This window comes from Dreissena polymorpha, chromosome 6 (assembly GCF_020536995.1).
Source record: "Dreissena polymorpha isolate Duluth1 chromosome 6, UMN_Dpol_1.0, whole genome shotgun sequence".
Taxonomy (NCBI): domain Eukaryota; kingdom Metazoa; phylum Mollusca; class Bivalvia; order Myida; family Dreissenidae; genus Dreissena; species Dreissena polymorpha.
The window spans coordinates 62,794,278-62,817,284 of NC_068360.1; the positions used below are offsets into that span (position 1 = coordinate 62,794,278).

The 23,007-nt window shown below is 34.2% G+C and overlaps 1 protein-coding gene across 1 annotated transcript; it reads right to left on the reverse strand.

Annotated features, from left to right (window-relative positions):
* Positions 1–13,183: 13,183 nt before the first annotated feature.
* Positions 13,184–17,845, reverse strand: LOC127835731 (tripartite motif-containing protein 15-like). The gene is made up of 3 exons (XM_052362167.1): positions 17,197–17,845; positions 13,804–14,045; positions 13,184–13,393 (listed from the first exon to the last, which is right to left on the reverse strand). The coding sequence occupies exons 1-3, from the start codon at positions 17,843–17,845 to the stop codon at positions 13,184–13,186; spliced, it is 1,101 nt and encodes a 366-aa protein (XP_052218127.1).
* Positions 17,846–23,007: the final 5,162 nt, after the last annotated feature.

Below are 23,007 nucleotides of genomic sequence, written 5' to 3' on the forward strand. Positions count from 1 at the left end.
CAACTACTGTGTATCATATATATCACTAAAACATGATAGTTTTGAATCATTCAATGTTTGTTTTAAAAATTATAGAATTGCATCTTTTTGGCTTTTATTTCAGTTAACATTTTTGTAGTCGTAACATATAAATTATTTATATTTGATTATTAAATGAATAGTTTTTCTTTGTATTATTCCATCTTGTAGTTTATGCATTTTTTTTAAATCAAATTATGATAAAACTTGAGAAAGGCATTTATCTTGTTCAGCCATTGTCGACTTTATTGACTGAAGGTATTTGATTTGTCGGATTTGATAATCATATATTATATTTCAGGTTCATATGTCCTTCCTTATTGTTGACCACACGCATGAAGACATTGATGCAAAATTTAGTGAGGTTTCAAGGCTGTTAAATACTAAAGATGCTGAATATTTTGATGACTTTTTAAACGTTTTGAAAAATGCAGAGCGTATCACACAATTATTTGATGTAAAGTCATGGATTGAGGGTGATTTGAACAAAGTTGACCACATCACCCAACCATTGCACTTTTAATTTGTTTCTGTGGACGGTGGTGTAAAATTATTTTATAAAGGGATACAATCTCAGCCTTGGTCAGCCCTTAATGGGAACTTCTTGAATAAAGCTCCAAGTGGAAAGCCAGAAATATTGAAGCGAAATTTTAGTAAAATTGAAATAGACAAAAATGTTAAACAAATTAAAGCTCTGAAACTTATTTTCAAAAAGCAGGACAGTACACAAAAGTGACTAGAATTTTACGAATCGCTCAATTCCAACATGGACAGTTTAGATTCTGGAGTATTTCCTTTAACACTGCTTCCAAGACAACCTATAAGGCAGTCCTTTCCACCAGGACAAGGAAAGGTTCCTGAAGTTCGTGAACTGATTGAAAAGGAAAACCGACAGCCATTGGTGAGCTTTTTCTACAATAAGGTCATATATTGTTAGCTAACCTGAGCTCACCGTGCTCAGGGTGAGCTATTGTGACTGGTATTTGTTCTTGTCCTGCGTCAGATATGTAACAGTGCTTATTTTTGCCAGAATATTGGGAGATATTCAGCCCCATTCTTTACATTTCAGAGTATAAATTCCCCCCCCCCCCAACTGATCTGATAATCATCCATTTTGCATTTCTAGCATATGGTATATACTCTTAGAATATACATGTTGAGTTTGTAAATCTTAATCAACCACTTGGCTAATCTTGATGAAACTTGGCAGGAATGTTCCTTGCATAACTCATATTACCATGGAAACGGATAGTTTTTCTTATATGTATATAGTAACATCTAGAGCTTAGAGCGTTAATATTTGGCATGAAACATCATCTGATGAACCTAAACAGTAAACAAGAATGTTAAAATTATGCCTCTTGGGTCGGAATTTGCCTCATACCGGGGGACAAATGTTTTTTCCATAAATGTATATAGTGAAAAGTTTAAAAAAACTTCTCTGAAATATTAAAACTAAAGCTTTGATATTTGGCATTAAACATCGTCTGGAATACCTCTACCAATATTGTTCAAATTATGCCCCTAAGGGTCAAAATTGGCCCAACCCTGAATGCAAATATGTTTTCCTATATGTATATTGTAAAAATTTCTTCCCTGAAACCACTATGCCAAGAGCTTGGATATTTGCTTTCAAACATGGGCTGATGGACCCTTACAATATGTAATTTGTAAAACAGTATGAGATACATGTATAATAATAAAACACAATATTGAGGTGTAATTTGTATAATTCTAGGTACAGATAAAAAGCGGAAAACTGGAGACGAAGCTTCTGACCTCAGGGTTGCCAGAAAGAAGAGTAAATATATATGACATTTATTATTATCATAAATCTTGAAAATATCATTAAAGTTATCTTTTAACATTCGTTATCGAGTTGAAATTCATTTGTTATGTATGTAGTTTGAATTTGACAGGATCAGAAAGAACAATCTTAAGTTTAAGTATGTGTTTTACAGTAAAAAAGTGACAATTAAATAATTATGAACATTATTTCATAAAAAATATGTTTCTACTTATCCTTCTCAAATCCATATGTAGAAAATTATTGTGTCATTTTGAGTGTAATCCATATGAAAATATTCCATTGAAACAATTAAGATGATAACACTTCTGGTAGGAAAGGGTTTGGCAAAAGGAAGAGAAGATTTATATATGGTTTGTTTATTGCTTTTTTTTTCTTTGAACATATGATGGTTTTTTTAAGAAATAAGTAATAATAGTATTAAAACTGATTAATATTAAAGGGGCCTTTTCACAGATTGTGGCATGTTTTGAAGTTTGTCTTTAAGTGCTTTATATTGATAAATGTAAACACTGGATCTAAAAAGCTCAAGTAAAAAATCAAGAATAAAATTTAAAAAAAAGGAAAAAAAGTAGCCCCCATCAGGGCTCGAACCAGTAACCCCCAGAGTCCTGGAGTAAATGGGATATGGGAATCACGACCGTCCATCTGTCCCAAGGAGCATAAGTTTGTCATTTATAAAGCGAATTTCATTAAACTTGGTACAAAAGATCCTCATCATTAGACTGTGTATGCTTAAATACCAGTTCCCTACCTCCAAGGTCAAGGTCACTATTATAGGTCAAATGTCTATATATGGTACAATGTTTACATCCTGTTTGTGTCCAGAGCATAACTTAGTCATGTATTGAGTGAATTTTATTAAACTTGGCACAAATATTTTCAATCATGTGTCGCTCTTTCTGTTGCCTTAATCTAGTGGAAGACAAGGTTAAGGTTAACTTTCATCCATTTATTTAATAAACGGAATTCCCATGCCTTGAAGGAACACAACTTGAATGATATTTTCTCGCAAAATAAACTCGATACTGCAACTAGTGTTCTACAGATATTAAAGCATAAATTAAGCCTATATATGTTTTGTTAACATTTCTTGTATTCTCACGTTTTCAGCTTTTCAAGGTCTTAAAATGCATTTTGTTTGAAGTATTGTTGAGTAGCCTATTAGGCATTTAAAATAAAAATAAATTATTCTACAGCTTGATTTTAAGTACGTTACAGGACGGCATATAGTGATTGCACTGTCCGTCCGTCCATACATCTATCCATCACACTTGCGTGAAAGTGATATTATGGCCATCTAACAGTTTATAGGTGTCTATAGCAACCGTTGTTTATTTTTTGGTGTTTTCACTTCATATATACTTAGATGTGTTAATGCAGCATCAAAATTCTAAAACAATATCCCTGAAAGAGAAAAATAATGCATTTGAATTAAATTGAATGTAAACTGTACTTTCGTTTGACAACTGATCATGCTTGTACGATGTTTTCCTAAATTTAGTTTTAGTGCAGATTCGTTCATACAACACAAAGACACAATTTTGTTTTACGGATGGCTTAGAGGACTGGCTTAGTCACGTAAGATATCGAATATAAAATATATTTTTAATAACAACTGGTAGCAAGATGAGTTGCAGATAATTGGTCAGTAACCTCATTTGAAGTAAATCGTTTGACCTGTTAATTCTTTTCAGCTCAATTCAACAGTGAAAAATGCCTATAATATCACTAAAAGGTTTCGAAAAATGCTCATAACTTCTATGTCGCTTCAGATGTAACCTTCATAATTGGTATGCATCTGTATATGGACAAGGCCTTTCCATACGCACACAAATTTTGACCCCTTTGACCTTGACATTAAACTTAGGGTCCGCTTTTAGGTTTCAAAATCTGCCTTTAGGTTTTGAAAAAGAGATTTTTGGGGGCATATGTCTGATGGACAAAGATCTTTTTTTTGTTTGGCATTGATATGTGTTTTGATTTATTTTAGACACAACACTGTGCAGATCACGGCTGGTCATGATTTCAGATGAAGAAAGGAAGACAAATATGTGGATTAAAATCTTGATGGACCTGTATACTTTATTTATGCAGTATATGCACATCTTATTGCTCATTTTGTATGTGTTCTGCTGCCTTTTTGAAGGATATATTTTGTTTATTTTAAGGTTATTGCAAGAACTTCTGCGTCAATCTTTACGAGAACACATGGGTTTATTCCAACCCAGAGTTTCATTTTATGGTAAAATTGGATCAGTCAATTGAATTTGTTTTAGCAAATATACGTCTCTGGTGGGAAAAAATAAGACACTATTATTGAGGTGTAGTGTTTAACAATTTGTATCCAGTCAAATGTTCCTTATTTCGCCAGTTGTCTTTATAACCCCTGAAAGTGAGATGTCCTTTATAAGCTATTGTAACTGTACATTTATTCATGTTCATTTTTCTACCAATTTTCGATTTCGGTTTAGAAATGCTTTGTATGAACTTGTCTTCACATAAAAATGCTTAATTATGCCCCTTTCGAAGAAGAGGGGGTATATTGTTTTGCTCATGTCGGTCCGTCCGTCCGTATGTCCGTCTGTTCACCAGATGGTTTCCAGATGATAACTCAAGAACACTTAGGCCTAGGATCATGAAACTTCATAGGTACATTGATCATGACTCACAGATGGTCCCTATTGATTTTGAGATCGCTAGGTCAAAGGTCAAGATCACGGTGACCCGAAATAGTAAAATGGTTTCCGGATGATAACTCAAGAACGCTAATGCCTAAGATCATGAAACTTCATAGGTACATTGATCATGACTCGCAGATGACCGCTATTGATTTTCAGGTCACTAGGTCAAAGGTCAAGGTCACAGTGACCCGAAATAGTAAAATGGTTTCCGGATGATTACTCAAGAACTCTTATGCCTAGGATCATGAAACTTCATAGGTACATTGATCACGACTCGCAGATGACGACTAATGATTTTTAGGTCACTAGGTCAAAGGTCAAGGTCACGGTGACCCGAAACAGTAAAATGGTTTCCTGATGATAACTCAAGAACGCTTATGCATAGGATCATGAAACTTCATAGGTACATTGATCATGACTCGCAGATGACCCTATTTATTTTCATGTCACTAGGTCAAAGGTCAAGGTCACGGTGACTCGAAACAGTAAAATGGTTTCCGGATGATAACTCAAGAATGCTTACACCTAGGATCATGAAAATTCATAGGTTCATTGATCATGACTGGCAGATAACCCCTATTAATTTTCAGGCCACTAGGTCAAGGTCACAGTGACTCGAAACAGTAAAATGGTTTCCTGATGATAACTCAAAAATAATTAGGCCTAGGATCATGAAACTTCATAGGTACATTGATCATGACTGGCAGATGACCCCTATCGATTTTCAGGTCACTAGTTCAAGGTCACAGTGACAAAAACAAATTCAAACAATGGCTGCCACTACAACTGACAGCCCATATGTGGGGCATGCATTTTTTACAAACAGCCCTTGTTAAAATAGATTTTGTGAATTTGTGATTGCTAATGTTTAATTTTTATGCCCCCGAAGGAGGGCATATAGTGATCGGACTGTAAGTCTTTCCGTCACACTTTGCGTTTAGGTTTCGCGTTTAGGTTTCAAAAAAATGCTCATAACTTCTATGCCCCTTCACATAGCAACTTGATATTTGGCATACATGTGTATCTCATGGAGCTGCACATTTTGAGTGGTGAAAGGTCAAGGTCATCCTTCAAGGTCAAAGGTAAAAAAAAACATGTATCAACGCAGCGCATTAGGGGGACAGTGTGTTTATGACAAACACATCTCTTGTTTTATGTTCTATAATATGTTTGTATGTCAGGAGAAACAATACAGTTTTGTTTTTATTATACATACTAAACTTGTGACATAATTGTTTAGTAATGAAAATACAAATTGCAGCAATTGCATCTGTTAAAGAACTTTGAATGGTTATAATTGATGTAAAGATTGTTTTATTGAAATATTTTATTTTTAAAATGACTTCACATGTTGAAAAAAATGTTATGTATTTTTTATAAAAAAAATTAATTTATTTTATTTAGTCATAAAAAAATATTGAATCATTCACACTATTTCATAAATTTTCTGACCTACTGACTGGTGGATTGCGAACATAATGGTATACCTTTTTGTGTGTTTTGTATTTATTATTACATGTTTTATAATTAACAAATAAATTAAGAATTATACATTTAAAAGTGGTTTACCTTCCTTTTTTCAGTGTGATTTTTTCTGTGTGATTATGGATATCTGGAAGTTTGTACCGCTGGTGTAACATTTTCAAATAATTATTTGTCTATGCTATTATGAACCTTTGGGAGTTTGTACCGCCGGCGTAACATTTTAAAGAATTATCTGTCTGTGTGATTATGAAACTTAGGGAGTTTGTACCGCCAGCGTAACATTTTCAAAGAATTATCTGTCTGTGATTATGAACCTTAGGGAGTTTGTATCGCCAGCGTAACATTTTCAAAGAATTATCTGTCTGTGTGAAAATGAACCTTAGGGAATTTGTACCGCCGGCGTAACATTTTCAAAGAATTATCTGTCTGTGTGATTATGAACCTTAGGTAGTTTTGACCGCCGGCGTAACATTTTCAAAGAAATATCTGTCTATGTGATTATGCATTACTGGAAGTTTGTACCACCGGCGTAACATTTTCAAACAATTATATGTTATCCTCTGAGAGTTTGTACGGCCGGCGTAATATTTTCAAGAATTATCTGTCATTGTGTTTATCCTCTGAGAGTTTGTACGGCCGGTGTAACATTTTCAATTTTATCTGTTGTGATTATGATCCTCTGAGAGTTTGTACCGCCAGCGTAACATTTTCAGTTTAATTTTTCTGTTGAAAGGATTATGAACCTGAGTTTGTACCACCAGCATAACATTTTAATTTAATTTTAAAGTAGAATGAATTATTTGTTGATGTTATAAAGGCATTTGTTGTACCGCCAGTGTATAATTTTTCAGTTGAATTATATGATGATGTGATAATGAACCTTTGGGAGTTTGTACCGCCAGCGTAACATTTTAGTTAAAATTAATCTTTTGTTGATGTTATTATGAAATTTTGAGAGTTTGTACCGCCAGCGTACCATTTTTTGTTTAATTTTAAAGTGGAATGAATGTGATAATGAACCTTTGGGAGTTTGTACCGCCAGCATAACATTTTCTGTTTAATTCTTCTGTCGAAGTGATTATGAAACTTCGAAAGTTTATACTGCCAGCGCAACTGTTAAGTTTAATTATTTGTTGATGTTATAATGAACCATTGGGAGTTTGTACCGCCAGCGTAACATGTTCTGTTGTAAGGTTGTACTGCCAGCATAACATTTGTATACTTTGTTATAAAAAGTTACAAAAAATGGGTTTAGTTTTTGGAAATATCCTTGAAAAAGGCCATTTTAAAAGGGGTTCTGTGGAAAATCACTTTTTAAAATATACTGCTTTGTATCTAATTTATGGGAACAAGTTAGTAAGTCGTAGCATGGAAGATAAGTAAGTTACATAAACGAGTCGCTTCAAAGATATAAATATAAACCTAAACACGTACTAACTCAATTGTTCCACAGCAGTTCCATCAAGCATATCGTGTTTGTCTGCAATGTTTTCTTTCAGCTCATTAAACACTGCTGAAATGTAATGCTTTGTCTCCATTTGCGGAATTACGTTAGCTTATAGGAGACGCTGAACTATTGCCACAGGGGGGGGGGGAGGCGTGGTATGCTGCACGGTTTTAATTTAAAAAAAACTTAAATTAGATATTTGCGTGTAACATATTCTCTTTTATTTTACACCATATACTTCTGTAGATGCCAAACAATTTGTATTCAATAGAAAGTTCAGTTGATCATATAATTAAGCGTCATGTTTGGATGGACACCAACGAATGGGAATTTTCAATTTGTTAAGTAAGATATCAACGACTTTAATAAGAAAAATATGTCAGTAAAGTTACATATCAAACTTAAGCTAGCAATTCAAATCAAAATGGGTGACAATAGATTAGGACATTTAAGACCTGTGTACTTTGAACATTTTTTATTTATATAAATGAATTCAACTATCAATATTACACGAGTTGAATATTATTTTATAGCAACTCCTCTAAATTGTGCTATATATTTTGTTTCGATAACTTAAGGTGTACCATCCTTTCAACATTTTAAGTATAGGGCTTACATGTTTCATATGCCATTGTAAATTATAATGAATTCAGTAAACAGAGCAGACATCGGGTTCAGAAATTTATAGTAAATATTTATTTATCTATATACATTCAAGATTATACAACATGATTCGTCAGGATTTTCTTATTCAGGCTTTACTGTATTCCCCCGTTTTTTAAGTTATATGATATATTTTTATGTATGAATGTTTTGTTTGTTAAAGGGCGATCTTTAGAATCACACATCTTTACCGGAAAAGTTAGAAACACATATACTTGGTCATTAAGTAATCTTTTGTACATTCTCGATGAGAAATGTATCACTAGTAGTAGAAGCGTTATTAGTGGGTTGTGTTATTCACCTGTTTCGCTGGTATGGCTAGGGTGCAGTGTTGTACTGTGGTTTGTTGAAATTCATGCTGTTGTGTGTATCTATCTCAATGATAAGTGACAGAAAAAATGGGTTTGCTGGACTGCTTAAATACGACCATGCACATTTAAGAGGCAACAGCCTAAATCCAGAATTTCACACTGGCCTCTCGCCCAGTATTTTGAAGGAAGGTCTGCTACCGTATTGGATATTTATCTAATTTATAAACATTTATCTAGGTATACATATTTTACCTATAGTATTTAATATAGGTCATTAATTCTTAATGTATTGTCAAATGCATCATGCCCGAAATAAAAGTGGGCAACAACCATATTAAACTTATAAATAGTGTCGTCAATAAATTATTTAACATCGGCCATGTGTTGCCGGCAACAATATGTTTTGAATCAGTACTAATTTTCTTACGTTGTTACACAAACAATCAAAATGAAAAAAACGTATATGGTACTGAGAATAGCATTATAGAAGACCGTTATAGTAGTAGATTTTGGATGGTGGGGGGTGGAAATCGTCCTGTCTATTGGCGGGTAACAATTTCAAACAAGTCGCCGGACTGTTAATAATATAGCTTTACTGCATAAGTAAATAACTGTACTTTAAACAAGTGTATAATTAATGTAATTTCAGAATTAAATTGTGTAACTGTCTAGAAATAATTTACCGGTTAATGACCGCGTTCGATAGTTTGACAGGAGTCTTGGAAGCCTTATAGTTCTGCGAAATACCAACATTTAATTAATCTTTATTTACATTTAAACAATTTAAAAAACGCAGGAATAAACAGTTATTCCCATTTGAACAAAAAAGTCATGTTTAGGTCTTCCTAAATAGCCATACTTTAAACGTGTATACGCTTGATGTCATGGTAGATTTTAATTGAATTACAAGCATATACATAAGTTTAATAAACGTGTTTAAGAACACAATCTGTATTTTAGACATCTTAGACTGGTATTCCCTGCACAATTGACTGCCAAGTGTTAAACAAAATGGCACCATTAAACTCATCAATGTGCTCTCAGTGAGCAGTTGTTTTCATTCTAACTGGAATATTGGAATGCTCAATATACGTGCTTAAATCGAATAACACATGCTACATGGTAGCTTATCAGTCGGTGATTTTACAGGTCCTGTTAATGATGCGTGTAATATACCGAATTGGAAACATATTATTATGCACAAACAATATCTAAACATTGTATATTATAGAAACATAATGGTTCGCATATTGACAAACAATGAGGCCACTTAAGTTTAAATGGCAATTCATGCCATAGGAGATTAAGGTCATGTTTCTCTTTGCTACATGAAAATTAGCTAAAGAAACCTGTCCTGAAAAAAGAACACATCAGTTTTCATAACAGCCCGATACACATCGAAAAATACGCGCTTAAAACGACTAAAAAATCTTCGTTCCAGGGATTAATGGCAAACATTTTCGATTTTGGTGTGTCACTGTGTTGTCGTGCAAAGCCGGAGTACCCGAGGGGAAACTCCACCTGACCGCGATGGTGATCACCAACCCAACCCACATAATATGTGGATGAGAAGGGAAAGGCGATAGTGGTGATTGTCGGGTTGGTCAATGATAGATTTGATACCATAACAATCATCTCATAAAAAAGTACGGTCATTTTGCTTTCAACTATTCAATGTTGACAATATGCTTCTGCCCGTTCTATTCATTCATTTGAGCCTGCTTATGCCCTTTTGTTTATGTCAAAATTGATGTTAAATGTAAAATTGTTTGTTTTATTTTAATAGTATTGCTGTTGTTGCAGCTATTTACTGACCAGTCGCTGATTATTCGCTGACCTTTTGTCCATTTAAATGTCAATGTCAGGTCACGGTCTGATTGATTGATCGCCGACTGCATTATGGCCAAAGAAAACGTTCTCAATATCCTTATAGGTCAGATAAATGTCTTCAATGCAACATCCATGAGTATCTTCAACAAAACTGAAATCCTGTGACTGATCTACAAGAACTTGTTCAACATCACCGATTACCACCATTTGTCGAGCGACGTGAGAGGGTTGTTAGTTAATCGCAGAGTATGCGTGTCCAGGGTTTATGTACTGAAAACTATGCTTTGGTATGTATTTTGAAGGGCAGAATAAGAGCATCTATTTAATGCTGTACTGCATGTAACGTTCTATGTATGATTTCATGCACTTCATCATGAAGTTTCGATGCAGGTAATTCTTTTAGTATAAAACATGATTAAGACGAATCATTTAACTTGTATTTTAAAATAATTTAGCTTAATGCTACTTATAGATAGCGGATTTGCGTGTTTGAAAAGACTTGAAATCAAAGTGAAAAATCATGGACGAGATAAAAGTTGTAGTTGATGGATCGAAGTCATGGATGTTGTTATGTTGAAGTTGGTAAGGGTCCGCATTTGGTGCAGGTGTGATTGGAAATATTTCATGCATAAACACTTCAGTGCGTTTTTTTTGTGCATGATGTGTAGCAATTATTGTATTATCTTAAACCACCTATTTAGGAATAAATTTAGATACAACATTGTTTAAACTAAACCACCAATTAATGAGGCTGTATTGAGATGATCCTTTCAATGTAATAATTAAAATATGCGTTCACTTAAAAACAACACAAATGACAACGTAAGCTTAAAATTATGATCGATTGAGCCACATTTTTGCCCTTCATATATTTCTGTCACTTGTTGACTTCTACCAGTAAACCAGGTTAGTTTTCAGAAACAGTATTTTCAAAGTGCCTGTACCACGTGACTTTTTCGGCTATGTGAAGGAAATCGGTTGTCGACAATACACCGCTTCAGGATAAGTTTTATCGTTTTTGATAAGTTTTCATTAATTCAAAACCATTTACAAAAAAAAAACAAAGACGAGTACCCGGTCATTGTCAAAATACACAACTTTGTTAAGTTTGCGCAAAATTAATTCAGTATTTTTTCCAAAAATTGCAACCGCGTGTTTGAAAACAAACGTAGTGAAATGCTATGTGTGGTATATGTTTTATTCTATCAACAAAAACGTTCATTATGATACTATATAATAGTATGATTTTTCCATACATCATAAGAAATCAGCGCTTAAATTAATATGAGACAAACATTTTAATCATTAACGTACTGCAGTGAATAAACTGTTTAAAAACAAAATGTTTGCACATGTGCTATATCAATAACATAAACACTAGTTTTAATTTTAACAAAGTTGCTTAACTAATTTGTCAGGAAAAAATTAACAATAAAGCATTTCCAGAAATAAATTGCCGGGACAAATGACAAAACCTTGTAAGTAAAAAGTCTTTCAATATGGTTATTAATGTAATATACGCATCATGGCATTGGAAATAGGATTGTTATACTATTCATTGACTATATTGCTAACGGTGAAATCATCAATTTCGTATAAAAACGCAGAAATAAAATAATATCTTAATAGATATACACGGTGAACGCGTTCATGTGATTTTTGCAATTGCAGGTATTCGACCTTTCATAAGTTCGTTAATGTCCGGGTAATTGCGACGAAGTCGTAAACGCTCGTATCTTTTCTGTTCGCAATTGGAATATTTTCCTTTACATATACAAGACGAATATTCTTATCAACGCCGTTACAAGTCATTAAATATTTAAAATGAGCTACATGCCATGCAAATTGTTGAAAACCTATGAAATATTCTTACGTATTTGCATATAGCTATAAAAATTCGGCAGCATTAAAACAAGATAGGGGTTCTTAAACACGATATTAAGGACTTTGTGGTAGAGCGTTCGATGTTAACACAAGTGGTCCCGGATCGGAATCCCGCAGCAGACCAACTTTAAAATTTTTATTATTGATTCCAGAACATTATATAATCATATGATTTGTAAACAAATGTTCTAAACACTGAATGTGATGGGTTTACTACCATACACGAATGCTCTGTTTTATCATTCTACGCACGTTGATATGGGGATGTCTGATCAGAGCGTAAATTATATATAAAAAAGGTTTTAAGATAAAGCGTGTGTTTTCTAGGCCCCTGAAATTCACGAATACAAACTTGTTACAAAGTGCAAGTATTAGTCTATTTTAGAATAAAATTTTAACAAAGAAATGATTTAGCAAATATACTAGAATTAATTTGATATTGTCGTTTTGCTAAATTATTTAAAAACAAACAACAATAACTGAAAGTAACGGCTTTATATAGTATTGCTTACATTAGAACGATACAAAGCTCCTAACACTATTTACAGACAGACGTGACATGCTGGGAATTCTAGTTCTAGTTGACTTTTGTTGATAACTTGTGGCTAATTTAGGCTAAACAAAAACAAGCATTACTTTAAATAAACGAAAGATTTCTTTCATGGCATTATCAAACCATTTTCATCGTTTAGTTCAGTTAAAGGGGTTTTCAAAAATTTAACATACATGTTCATTTATAAATATTTACCACGTTTAAAACCGTTCACACCGGTTAAGTTGCATGCAATGCAAATTAAATAGTATTACATACACAAAATAATAAAATACATTCAAACATACAATATAACATTTCTTGACATTATAACAAATGCAAAATACATCGGTAGTTCGCAGTGTTTTGATCTTCTTCAGCGATACAAACCTGTAACAACACTATTCAATTTTCATTAAACATAATAGTATTTCGAGTTGATTTACCAACACCAATACAATTATGTCAATATTTAATAACTGTGTCTGATCACATGGAAAACATTTACATCTTACTAGTCATCTAACTCATTGTCGGTGAGATCTTATACAAATAAAGTTTCGGTGCTTCTGCAGCGCCGCCAGACACCGCCAGCCTAGTGCCATCCTTAAACACACATATGTTGTGCGGGTACCACATATCCACTGGGTAGATGCCGAGTAAGTCCCCATCAACACTCAGTTGCACGATGGAGTGCTTCCTCCTACTGCACCAGCACCGTGTCACCAGGCCCTACACAGGCACTACGAGGTTGCTGTATGTTCTCATCATTGAACTGCTCTCGACGTGCCCTTCAAGGTGTCGTACATGTACACTGTGTGAGCCCACCTGTCAGTCAGTACTAACGTGTTCATAGACTGGACATACGTGCAAATACTCTCATCACCTTTGTAAATCTTCTGCGGAAATATCACGTGGTCAAAATCAGACTCCACACCGTCTACTGATAACATGCTCACAGGGCGAGGATCATCGTACGTACTCACAACATGTGAGACGGAGACATGCAGCATACAGAGTCGAAATTGGATGATATTCTGATCTCCCTGGTCAGTCTGATGGTATTGTCAGTACTCACAGACAGGTAACATACTAAATTACCAAACGTGACACACAGTGAGTGCATCATGAGACGCACATACTACATCACATGGTTTTGTATTGAACTTGTAAGGTGTTCCGAGTCTCTGTAGTCGCTCATTCAGTAAGATACATTTCCAGTTATAGTTATCCACGGAAACAAGTCTTCCGTCCGGCAGGAAGTCCAGTCCTGTGAGGTAAGGTTCCTCATCATCATCTCCAGTCGTGTGTAGATCCACGGATACGAGGAGCTCCAGGGTGACTGGCTTTGGTTGGGATAATAATCTGATGGGACTGGTATCAACTGAAATAATAGTAACAAACAATAAGTACATTAATAAGTAATGATAATAATAATAATAATAATTGTTATTGTTGTAATATAATTTCACATTATTTTATTTAAATGAGTAAATTTGTCGGACCTTGTTCACATAACTTTGTATTTGTAAAGTGTCATGAAATAACTTTACAAATGAAACTATAATATTTTGAGGATCTTACATAACATAAGATAAAATATGATTTAAATTATTTCGTTTGGGATGTGTTTATATATGATTTTGGAGGAAATTCTATCGCGCTGGGCCAATCAGGGATAAGCATATAAGTGGGTATTTTAAATGCTCCTTTAAAAATATACTAAACTAATCGATGGAGAGCGTTAACACGCATTATAAATTTGTCTATGATTTTTTTATGTACGTGTATCAATAACCAAAAAGGCACTTTGCTTGTTGGAATATAATACATTCTGTTTTTAAACAATCTATGACCGGGTCATCATCATCATCATCATCATCATCATCATCATCAGCATCACCATCACCACCACCACCACCACCACCACCATCATCATCATCATCGTCATCATCAATCATCATCATCATCGTCGTCCTCTTCCTTCTCCTCCTCCTCATCATCATTATATCATCATCAATATAATGATAATAATTATCATCATCATCATCATTATCATCATTATCAACAAGAGTTACAATACCTGTACCGTCCGAGTACGAATTAATAAATCATAACATCATGCCACAAGAAATTGATTAAATGTTCGACGGATTCGCCGCACCTAACAATCTTAAAACGAAATAAAAATATTTTTACTTTTATTATGCGCCCGCAGCAACAAATTTGCTGCGCACCTAATTATTAAATGATTTAGTGTAATTTAGCCTACGTATTTAACGACTGTTATAGCGCTTTGCGTTATTAGATTGGTTTATGGTAAAAACGAGTGGCGGCGTTCGTCTGTCTTGTCATGTCGGCCAAAGACACAAATGGAAATGTTAATTTTCAACCGGGGAAATGAGTCATTGCATCACAGATGATTAGAGTTATTCTATAATTTCAACCGCATCTACATCAGGATGTGAAATGTCGCCGGTATGCGTACGATTTGTAAAAAACTGCAATAAACTTGTTGGTATTTATTATGTTAAAACATAAAAAAATAACATGCAAATGAGAGTCGCCGTTGAATTGGACAAAAAACGTCGAGTATAATATAAATTATACGAGCCACCTATCTACTAGTTCAAACTGTTGATGGCTAAGTGCAAGGTGTACATTATGCCCCCAAAACATAAATTTAACATAAGTAGGAAAGTGAAGAAACTTTCGAGACCTTAACAACGTTACTGGGATTTGATTGACTTTTTTATATCAAAATACAAAACTTTTACTACCCATTTCTTATTTTTCTTTCATTCGGAAGTGTTTTTTTTTTTACTTTTAAAACTTTAACTTCTTATTTCTAATTTTATCAGTGCTAAAATAACAAAAGTAATGCATCGAGTATAACCTATGATTTTATAACTAATTCAAATTCGAGATATTTCGTATCAGTATTTTTTTTTACCAAAAATACAGCCTCTTACAAACTGTGTCCAAATTGCAAATTGTAAAAAAAGCTGTTTCCCAAAAATTACCTTTTTTTTAAAGTCTCGCCAAAATTAAAAAAATATAAATCAATTTTTTAAATAAACTCAATTGGTTTATTGAGTTTATCATATGGCAGTTTAATGCTCTAGCACTTTATAATATACATTTTGGAAAGCTGTCAAACAAGCGCTTATTAACAATTGGTATACTGTTATCTATAACCATAATAATAATGATTCAATATTCCCAATTTCATGGTTTATCGCACGTTATCCCCAATCAAAAAGGCAAAGGCTGTAAAATATGACGCGAAGAAAAATCACTGCTTATGCTTGATATTCATTGTTACATGTTATTAAACCATCATTGACATAAAACTGAGCTTCTTGATAATGAAAACTACATGTGTCATGCTAAATTTAAATAATTACTACCTGGTATGAGTAAGCAGAACAGCTATTAGAGACTTGTTTTATTCATTTTTACAAACATTTGATAACGGCTTAAACTCAATTATTACTTCTAAATGATCTTGTACTGGTATTTTGCAGATAGCATGCATTTATTTGGCAAAATATATCAATTTACATAGACTATATATGTATTTTTATTTTTCGCTTTTCGCTCGCCTGTGATTTAACAAAAAATAAAATAAAAATAAATGTATTTTTATCTCGCTCGCTCCATTTTTGGGAAGCAAAAATCCGTGGAACAAATCTTCAATTTGTTGTGGTCTCAACTATGTTTAAAACACTGCATGTTCGATGCTCGGAACCAGTTGATATGAATTACTGTCAAAACACTGATAGCGTAAAAATGTATGTTAGTGAGATAAGAAACTCAGAACATAACACAAGTTTCCTAAGAATCATAGAATGCTGACATGAACTCATCTAATAAAGGAGTTGCAAAACATCACCATCATCATCATCAGCAGCAGCATTATCACCGCCATCATCATCATCACCACCATCAGCATCATCCCCATCATCATCATCATCATCATCATCATCATCACCATCATCATCATCATCATCATCACCATCATCATCAACAACATAACCATCATCATCATCACCATCACGATAGTGAGCAAATTCAGTTAATGCTCCGTTTATTTTTTTATTATATGTGGTCGCGCAGCTTACGTTCGCGTTCTCGTCTTATCGGTTAAAACAATTTTGTGTTACTTTGCTCATTTTTTTTTTAAATTTTATAAAGATTGATATTTACTGCATATATGCAAAAATGAAAATAAAATATTTTAAATTATCAGTTTATTTATTTCAAATGGATTTAAATAAGTGTTATGATTTCAAATACTGCTAGTTACTTATGTTTATTTGTACCGTGCCGTACCGCGCAACTCTGACACATTTACATATAGACTACATATGATGATTTAATTTTTTAAATAACTGTTCGATTGTAACAGTATACAATTATTTAAATTGTTCTAACAGTTTTGAACTTCATACCGCTCCTTATTCTCTTGACTTCATCGACAAATACCGTTCAATAATTTATACTAAATGTATAGTAACTGTGCAATAAAGTACCTGTCTTGTTGACATCAAAATTCTGTTTTATAGAATTGCTTCCCATCTCAATGAGTGAAGTAACCTGTTTTGGAAAAGACACTGTCATTGTTGATGAACATTTAATCTTTCTCTGGTCATCTATAATTGATTCGATAGTTTTCCGTTTCTCCTTCATTTGTTCTGAATAAATACACTGTTGACTGGGGGTTCCGCGGTCTAAAACGTCACAACACATCGAGGATGCCTTATTTAGTTCTTCCTTAACTTTGAACGAGGTATCCCGTTTATTCTCAATCCGTTTTACTTCTTCAGTTTTAAATTGTTTTGCTTCACTTATTAATCTCTGCTTTGCTTCTTCAAACAGTTTTATGATACGATCTTTAATCGTATCCACCTCTGAAGAAATCTTTGCAATAGACTCATTTAAAACAGCCTCAGACTTCTTAAACTCTGAGATAATATCGTCAGCCTCGGATTGCAATTGTATCAATGATTGTTTTAATGCTTGCAGGTCGTGTCGTGTTTGTCTGAATACTTTGACTATTTCATCCAATTGGTCACATTTCCGGTGAATGAGAACACATGAAAGGCAGCAAAGCTTAGAATGATCCTGGCAGAAAAACACTATTTCTCGTGCATGCTCATGGCACATGGCCTTTCCTTTCATGTCGATTATAACGGGCGCAGATGTATTGTCCTGTACATTGACAATGTTGTGCTGACCTCGTTTATATTTATAAAACTTCTGGAATATGTACGCTAAACATTTTATTTTTATTTTAAACGCACATAGCATTCCTATCGTGACATTAAGCAACTATATGCATATTAACGTTCAGGATTAGAGAGATTTTCGAAAATTAATATACATTAGTAAAAATATTTTACGCGCCTAACTATACACAAGTTAAGTTGCATGTCATGGAAATAAAAATAGTATTACATACACAATATATTTATATGCATTCAAACATATATCACATTTTTTTAAAGTACGTATTAAAACTCAGTATAAGAGCAAATGAACAAAAAATAGGAAGCTTCTCAAGCGATAAAGCCTAATAACAATTTTAATAAATTGGAAAAGTATTCCGATTGTATTAATAATTACCATAAGCAAATTTCTAATATGCGCGAAGAAAGCATGGTCACGTGGAGATCGCCGTAATGGTCAACTAACTTATTTCCGATGATATCTGGTACAGCTGAAGTTTCTTGACCCCCTTACCGCCGTTGGACACCGCCATCCAAGTGCCATCCTTAAACACACATATGCTGAGCGGAAACATCATATCCACTCGTTAGGAACCCAGTATTTCACCGTTAAAAGTCAGGTGGATGAAGTTCATCCCCATACTGCACACCAACTCCGTGTCACCTGGCCCTACACAGGCACCACGAGGTTTCCGTATGTTCTCAGCAGTGACCGATGTACAGTGTGTTTCCTAATATGTGATACAGTTTCAAACCTTTGTCGCTTTTTTAATCAAAGAGCTAATACAAAGGTAAAGGTATCAGATTAAAGGTAAACGATTACATTTTGATGTATACTAAAGTTGATGCGCATAAAGGAATATAAAAAAAGTATTCACCATTAGAAAAAAGTGTTAATTTATAAACTCAAAATGACGTCCATTTTGACGTCGTAGAATTTCAACACGTTTAACAAGGTTTTTAATAGAAGACAGACACATTTCGGGCGTGATTCTTCGCATTTCTCGTGAAATAGACAGTTTGAGTTCTTCTGTCGATGTTGGATACGCTGCATAAACTTTCTCTTCGAGATGACCGCAAAGGAAAAAATCTAAGGAACTGAGATCCGGTGAGTGGGGTGGCCAAGGATGACCTGTCTTCCACGATATCAGTCTTGTGCCAAAGGTCTTTTCCAGCCATTGAAGAACGCTTTGTGCTGTGTGCGGAGCAGCCCCGTCTTGCTGGAACCATACTTGTTTCATATCAATGCCTCTGCGACGAAGAGCTGGTAGGAACTTATGTTTCAAGAGTTTCAAATATCGTTCACTGTAGATGGTCTCGGTATTGCCTTCACTTTTTTCGAAAAAGAACGGCCCAATTAAACCTTCAGCGCTAAGAGCAGCCCACACTGTCACTTTCTGAGCATGGCATGATTTTTCTATAAAAATGTTAGACTTAGCGTCTGACCAGTAACGATGGTTCTGTTTGTTTAAATGTTGGTCGAGGTACAAATGAGATTCGTCGCTCACAGCTTTTGAAGAAGATCAACGTGTTCTGTCATACATGTGGCAAAGTCAAGACGTTGGTTTACATCACCTTCTTTCAGATGTTGGAGGACCGGAACTTTGTAGGGTGTTAGTTTTAAGTCAAATCGTAAGACTCTGTATACACTCGTGGCACTGGAAGAATGGTCAATGTCAGAAAATACCTTTCGTACCGACCTCTCTGGTGTTTCGTCAATAATTCGCTTCACCTGCTCAACATTTTCACTGCTGCGGCTGCTTTTTGGTGTCATCGTGTTGTTCTTTCTCTAGTCTGATATCCCTCCATACTGCTTAAACCGTTTAACAACTCTGTTTACTTGTAATCTGGTAATAGGCCTATCCAAAGGATATAGCTTTCGCATTCCTCTTATGACAGACATTACTGATTTTCTCTCATAATAAAATTTTATTATGTTTTGACTTTTTTCTGTGAAAAGCACCATCTTGAAAATAACAACTTTTAAGGACATCACATGTGACGTCATGACGTCAACATTTTCCCGTACTTTATGTCTTATATAAAATGGTGAAGATTCTTTGTCATTAAGAAACAATGTTTGTGTATATATCAGTTTTATTGAACCCGGGGCAATACTTTGAAAGTGTATCACATATTATGAAACACACTGTAGACGTGCCTTTCACGGTATCGCACAGGTATACTGTGGCGGCGCAATTGTCAGTCAGTACTAACGTGTTCTCAGACTTGATATACGTACATTTTCTCTCATTTAGTTTGTACATCTTTTTAGGAAACTTCACCAAATCAACGTCAGATACTACACCATCCATTGATATTATTCTAGCAAGGCGGGGATCATCGATCGTACTCACGACCATGTGAGATGGAGACATGCAGCATATAGAGTCGAAAGCGGATGATGTTTTATCTCCCTCGTCAGTGTGATGGCATTGTCTGTACTCACAGACAGGAGAGATACTTGTTTAACACCGCCACACGTTACACACATCGCATCGGGAGACAAAGATACTACGCTATAGATTGTTATTTAAGATTATCAATCCGTCAGTATAAAATTCACACACCATGTCACGAGTTATAGTAGGATCTAATCTCGCAATATTGCCTTATAATTTACTATCAGAGAAAACAGTTGCGTTGTTTATATATATTTTTTGATTTTCCAAATGCTTGATGTTAAATAGTGCAGAAGCGGCGATTAGGATTATTTGCCATTTTTTTATTTATAAAAAGATACAGTCAACATAATAGAGGTTTACAGCAGCCACGGTAGGCTTTCTCTGGCGAACATCGACGGATTTCATTGACATACACATCAAATTCAATACAATAGCATGTTTTGCAACTTATTCACAAAATACCTGTCTTGTCGCCATCAGAATTCAGTTTTACACAAGTATTTCCCATCTCAAGCAATAAAGTCAGCTCTTTTAGAAAATAGAACTGTCAACGAAGATGAAATTTTAATCTTTTTTGTTCATTGATATGTGATTCCATTCTGTCAAGTTTTTCGTTAATCATTTTTGAATAAATGTACTGTTGGGTGGGTGCTCCGCGTTTTGAAACAGCACAACACATTGGCACTAAACTGTTTATTTCTTCTTGGCACTAAACTGTTTATATCTTCTTTTACGTTTATACACTCGGCTATAATACCGTCAGCCCCGGATTCCAATGTAAGCAGTGACTGTTTCAAAGCATGACGTTCTGAACATTGGTCAGCAGTGTCACCGGTTATCTTTTCTACCCTATCACATTTCTTGTGATTAATCATACGGTAAAAGCAGCAGAACTTGGAATGGTCTTCACAGTAAAACTCTATGTTCTTTCTTTCCTTTACATGGCGGACAGATACCCATTTATTCCATGTCCATCACCAATCGCACAGATTTTCTAGCATGAATTCTGAAAATGTTATGCTGACCTGGTTTATATACGATGTGAGGGTTTTTGCACGTATCGCACACGAAATCATCGCAATCCTGGCAGAAAACCGTGGCAGTTTTGACACGTTGGTTTTCATACAGTGCTCACATGATTGTTACACAGCACATTCTCCAATAAAGTCGTCTGCATTGATTCTTATAGAATCCTGAAGTCTTCTAGAAGCCATTGTGAAATTGTGTTTAAACTGGTTTTTACTTAAGATTTAAATCATATGTGTGCACGTTTCATATATATCACATAAAAACGAAGAAATAATCGAAATTCTCGTTGTATTATAATACTTCATTATATGTATAAACATAAACCGATATATTAATAAAAAAATATTTCTCCTTCTATGCAAAATCGCGAATTCAATATCTGTGTTGTTGACTCATAAGTCTAAGTCGTTAGGGAAATATGAAACTTCGTCGACTATGTCCGGCTTTGTTGCGAAGATTAATTTCAACTGATTATAATCATTATTTTCGATTGCCAATAGCGTAAGTTATCTGATTCGTTTTATATCCGCTGTCTTTAACTTATTTCAGTTAAATATCGATCGTTGACTTCACAAACGAATTGATTTATCCTTCGTTTCAAATATATTATCTACAGACGGATACTGATCAAATATTTTGTTCGATATGAATATTGTTTGTGTTATTAAAATAATTCACTTTGCTCTTCTTTGAGACTTCTTTTTTGCGTTCTTTTATGAGATTATTTCTAACGAAAAGTGTATTATTTGACATGTTCTGAAGTTCTGAACGTATCGTATTTAAACTGTTGTCTTAACACAATATGTTTCACTTTGAATATAAAAGGAAAGTCATAAGATCCCACTAGCTGCAACTTCAAGAAGAAATACAGATTAAATGCTTACATTGTAATTAGCAAAAATGCTATTGTAAGTGTGTATACAAATTCAACATAAAAACTTGACAGTTGGTTTTGATAAAAAAAACATACACTAGTAAGCATATATTAGAATCAACAATAAGTGAACAATGAACATCATTATCACTAAAACAATACAAAGCTACATGCAATTTAAGTAACATATGTTTGAAACTTAGATTTAATTAAATCAAATGCGTTTTTGGCCAGGGGCGTAGCCCAAAGGCCATTGCAATGATACAAATTTCTGAGACAGTCAGAATTGGCTGACTGCCAAAACCCACGAATGAATAAATTGCCAAAAGTCCGATTTACCACTTGGTGGTAATTCAGGCGCAATCAAAGAAGTTCTTCACAGATCTCAATAACCCGCCTTGTAAATACAGAACATTACTATATAACATGACAGTGTCAGAAAGCGTGTATATTGTGTATATTATTGAAGCAAAATTGCTAAGCATTGGCTACGACATAGTTTTTATTATTGTTTGCATATTCATGCGATAATAAGTTCCTCACTTGACGGTCTAGGCCGAAAAGATACGATTGTCTACGGACACAGTAAGAAGCATTTGTGTCTGATACATTTTTGAAAAGACATAACTTTTGGTATTTATAAACATATTTTAAGATATTTTTATTTTATTTTGCGTTAACAAAAGAAAATGAAAAAACAACAGCAAATACTCATGATCATTCTCGGAAATATTTCACTGCGCAGATCGAGCGCGCAAATCGAGCGCGAAAAGTTCTACGTGAGACAACGTACACAATCTATTACAC

Bases quoted from the DNA above. Each gene is read 5' to 3' on its own strand.
- LOC127835731 (XM_052362167.1), bottom strand. From the start codon at position 17,845: ATGAAAGGAAAGGCCATGTGCCATGAGCATGCACGAGAAATAGTGTTT. The intron at 14,046-17,196 runs GTACTTTATTGC...CTATTATTTCAG, and splicing joins TTTTGATGTCAACAAGACAG to TTGATACCAGTCCCATCAGA. The intron at 13,394-13,803 runs GTATGTGCGTCT...GTGCCTGTGTAG, and splicing joins ATACAAAACCATGTGATGTA to GGCCTGGTGACACGGTGCTG.